At 49.4% G+C, this 3,981-nt stretch overlaps 1 protein-coding gene across 1 annotated transcript; it reads right to left on the bottom strand.

Moving 5' to 3' along the window:
- Positions 1-220: 220 nt before the first annotated feature.
- LOC124673925 (putative cis-zeatin O-glucosyltransferase) lies at positions 221-1,745 on the bottom strand. The gene has a single exon (XM_047209972.1). The coding sequence runs from the start codon at positions 1,741-1,743 to the stop codon at positions 346-348; it is 1,398 nt and encodes a 465-aa protein (XP_047065928.1). The 5' UTR covers positions 1,744-1,745; the 3' UTR covers positions 221-345.
- Between the last annotated feature and the right edge of the window lie 2,236 nt (positions 1,746-3,981).

Genomic DNA, 3,981 nt, shown 5'->3' with positions numbered 1-3,981 from the left:
GGACTAGAATCTTACGTTTGCTGAATAAAATTTCAATAAACATAGTGTTGTGGAATTTATGGTTTCCAGCACTATTATTGTGCTTTTTGTTGAAGAAAATGTAGATTGATCAACTCTAAGCCATTCACTACAACACGGTCGGGGTTTATATTAAAATCCAGCTTTCATATAGAAATCTAAATTCAAACTCATCTGATCAAACGAAACACAAGAACCATTCTTTCATGAACTTGCATGACAAAATGCTAAATTCAAACTCGACTAATCAAATCGTTCCGTGCATCGAAGAATCATAGTACCACCCAGTGCCGCGTTAGTCGTTACTCACGTACACACATAGGGCGATCACCTTGTGATGTAAGCAACGAAATCGCCAAGGCCTTTGCTTGAGGAGCCACCTTCTGCCACAGAGGCACGGACGGCCTCACCGAGCATCTTCGCCCGTAGCCGCACTGCCATACCATTGTCTGAAACCATGGCCTCCTCGATGACCTCCTGGATGGACGCCGACGGTACCACCTCACTGTGCTTCTCCCATGGCCTAACAAGGAGGCCGACCTTGAGGTACTTGCAGAGAAGCTCCGTGTCCCACGGCTGGTCAGAGTGCATTGGCCAAGCGAGGATCGGCTTGCCGTGGCTGAGGCTCTCCATGGTAGAATTCCAGCCGCAGTGGCTCATGAAAGCGGCGGTGGCACCGTGCGCCAGGATCTCCAGCTGCGGCGCCCACCCGGTGATCACCAGCCCCACCCCCTCGGTTTCTCTAGTGAACTCCCACAGCAGCTTCTCGTAGGGACTCTCGCCGCCCGACTCTGCGAATATGTCGGCCCGGTCGGCGTCACGCAATACCCAGATGAACCTCTGCTTCCTGCCCTTGATCGCCGCGGCCATCTCCGCGATCTGCTCAACCCGGAGAGACGTCGTCGTCCCGAATGACACATAGAGCACCGATGCCTCTGGCTGCTTGTCGAGCCACTCCATGCACTCGTGTCTCGCCTTTCCCGGCGTCCGAGCGCTCGCGTCCAGCAGCGGGTTCAGCGGCCCGACGGCAAAGAGCTTCTTCTCCTTGAACTCCGGGTGCTCGGCGATCGCGTCGATGAATACGCCCTCAAGCGCGCGGCAGGTGTTCATGACGAGGCCGGACGAGGGAATGCCTCCCCCGTCCCGCAGCTCCCCCGTTGTCCGGAAGATGTAGTCCATGAACTCCTTGGTCGTGCACGCGTCCATGGGGAGGAACTGGAGGTCGTGGTCGCGCAGGAGTTTGTGCTCGTGGTCCAGCCACCCCAAGTTGTACGAGATGGCGACGCACTGCAGCCCGAAGGCCTCGCCGTTGCTCAGCCGCGCCGCCTCGACGGCGGCGAAGGCGTTCATGTTGTCGTACACGACGACAACGCGACGGTGGGTTGCTGAGAGGCGCTCGAGAAGGACGGCGAGGGGAGCGCGCGCGGCGGCGGTAAAGGTCTCCCACATGGGCAAGAGGTGGCTGGGGAAGGGGGACGCGGCGGCCGGGTCGGGGGCCGGGGACTCGTAGGTGGAGACGTCGAGGTCGTGGAACTGGATGGAGCCGAGCGCCTTGGGGTCCCAGCCGTGGAGGCGCGACTGCGCCTGCCGGACGTGCGCCGCGGGCGCCGCGTAGTGCACAGAGAGCCCCCGCGACGCGACCAGCAGCGAGAGGTGCATGATCTGGTTCAGGTGGCCCTGAGCCGGGAAGGGCACCGCGACAAAGGCCACCGATTCCATCGCCATTGATCTTCAGCCGGCAGTACTTCGTGTAGTACCTAGAGTGAGAGGCGCTATATGAAGATAGACGAGAGATCGACTGAGAGAGACTCCGCATGTCAACTTCACACTATGGAAACGCCGATCCTTGGTTGATGCGGCATGAGTCGATTGAGGCCATACGTAGTGACGTGAACAACCACATCATAGTGGAGCACAGAATGCCTGGAGCCGCGCCTGTTTGTATTTTTCCTAGAAAGCTCTGCGTTAGGGAAGTGCCGCAGTCGTCACCGGTGACGACTGACGACCTGCCGATATACTTTAGCGCGAGAGTTCAAGCACGAAACGAAAACGGTGACGTGCGAACCAGCCTCCTTCCCCCACGTCATCCCGTAAAATGATCCCGTAAAAAAATTTACGTAGGTGTAGCATCTCTCCGTGCGAACTTCTCATGTTTTCTCCGCCCTCTCATTTTTCTTCTGTTTTTGTCCCGTTGCCTTGTTTTTTAACCATTCTACTCTACTCCCTCCGTCCACAAATAAGTGTACACGCGGGCTTTTGAAGACAAATTATGAAGTGAAGTAAAAAATACATTGGGAACATGTATCTCTCCTCTTTAATTTTTTCACCTCCAATAAGCTAAGTGTATGTAGACAACAAGAAAATACGTGCTTAATATTATTAGGTTTGACTAGGAAAAGTGCCCGTGCGTTACTACGGTTGTTAAAAATTTGTAATTCGTCCATCCCATTAGAAGTGTCTTAGATTTATTAAAAGTTGGATGTATCTAGACACTACTCAATTCGGCTCATGTTCGCATATGCTCCCTCTACCAAAAATCATATTTCGAAGCGTCGAAGTTTTTTGGAAAACAATTGGACATGTATATCTCCATAATATATGTGCCTCGTCAAGTTTCACGAAAAACCAATATTTTTTGTGGTCTATGTAAAAAAGAGGAAATTTATCTTGGGAAAACCATTATTTTTAGTACTGAATTTTATTTTTTTACACACGTCACACGGTAAGTCATTTTTTTATGAAACGACTTTGTGAGCGCAAAGCATGTGAATTATGTGCGAATTTTTTGTTTTAATTTTTCTTAAATTGAAAAAATATTTTTTTTGCGAAGATTGAAATTGAAAATATGTGTAAGTTATATGCTTCCATGTTCCAAAACACGACTCCCATACACGGAAATTCAATTTTTGATAAATCTAAGAAACTTTTGGTGCAATGGAGGGAGTACACCACATAAAATTCAACAATTAAAAATCATATTTTTCTAAACGAAGAATTCTAGATTTAGATGTAGGTACAACTGAAATAGCTTTGTTGTCATGTCCTACCATTGGCTGAAGTCAAGATACCTATTAAGACAACCACGCTAGTGCAGCACCCACAACTGAAATAGCTTTGTTGTCATTTTTTTATCATTTGTTTCTTCTGTGAAATTCATCTCATCTCTTCATACGTTTTATTACACCCGCCATAAAATTTCTTATTCTTCCCTTAATTTTTTGTTTTATTTTGTAATTTTTCAAAAATTAATAGTGGCAGCTGCAGGTGCAGTAATGATTTAGGAAGCTGCTAGGTGGTAGTTAGCTGAACTATTCGTTTTGCTGCAAAATCATGAAAATGTGTTTGCTTGCAAAGATATATTTTATGAGTGTGAATCTACCTAGTAAAATGGTACAAAATCAATCCTTTTTTTGCTATGTTCTATAAGACGAGTCTGAACTCCTCAGACTAAGAAGAGTTTCTGAATTCGTTTATGCATAAACTGAAGATTGCCAGGCTGCAGTTTGTGCCGTTTGGAACGACGATGGCTGACTGTTGCTGCCAACATCTGAATCCGGATGTTAACGCTGTCTGTTGAAAGATTGCAGCTCCCATCCAAGTCTTATCGGTAGATACACGGAGAGGAGCATCAGGCGATCACCATAATGGCGGCATTGGTCCGGCGCTGACCCTCGATGACGGGCGTGCAACAGTCGGGACCGAGAGGATCACTCGGGCACACTCACGCCAATGTGCTGGAGATCCATGGGTGACGCAGATTCGTGGGTGCAGCAGCCGGCCGGAGGCCGGAAGGATGGGGACGGGAAACATGAGCGAAATAGAATCTCCTGTCCACCACCGCCGTACCTGACGAGACGATGAGACTGTTCGAGGATGGCGCCGGCGAGCTTGGCACTAAGGGAATCGAATCTCCTTGTCTGCTTGTCTTCGTGGCAGCCACGACCTCTCTACGTGATGAGACGG

Source organism: Lolium rigidum, chromosome 7 (genome assembly GCF_022539505.1).
Source record: "Lolium rigidum isolate FL_2022 chromosome 7, APGP_CSIRO_Lrig_0.1, whole genome shotgun sequence".
NCBI lineage: Eukaryota > Viridiplantae > Streptophyta > Magnoliopsida > Poales > Poaceae > Lolium > Lolium rigidum.
This window is presented reverse-complemented; position numbering and strand designations above follow the sequence as displayed.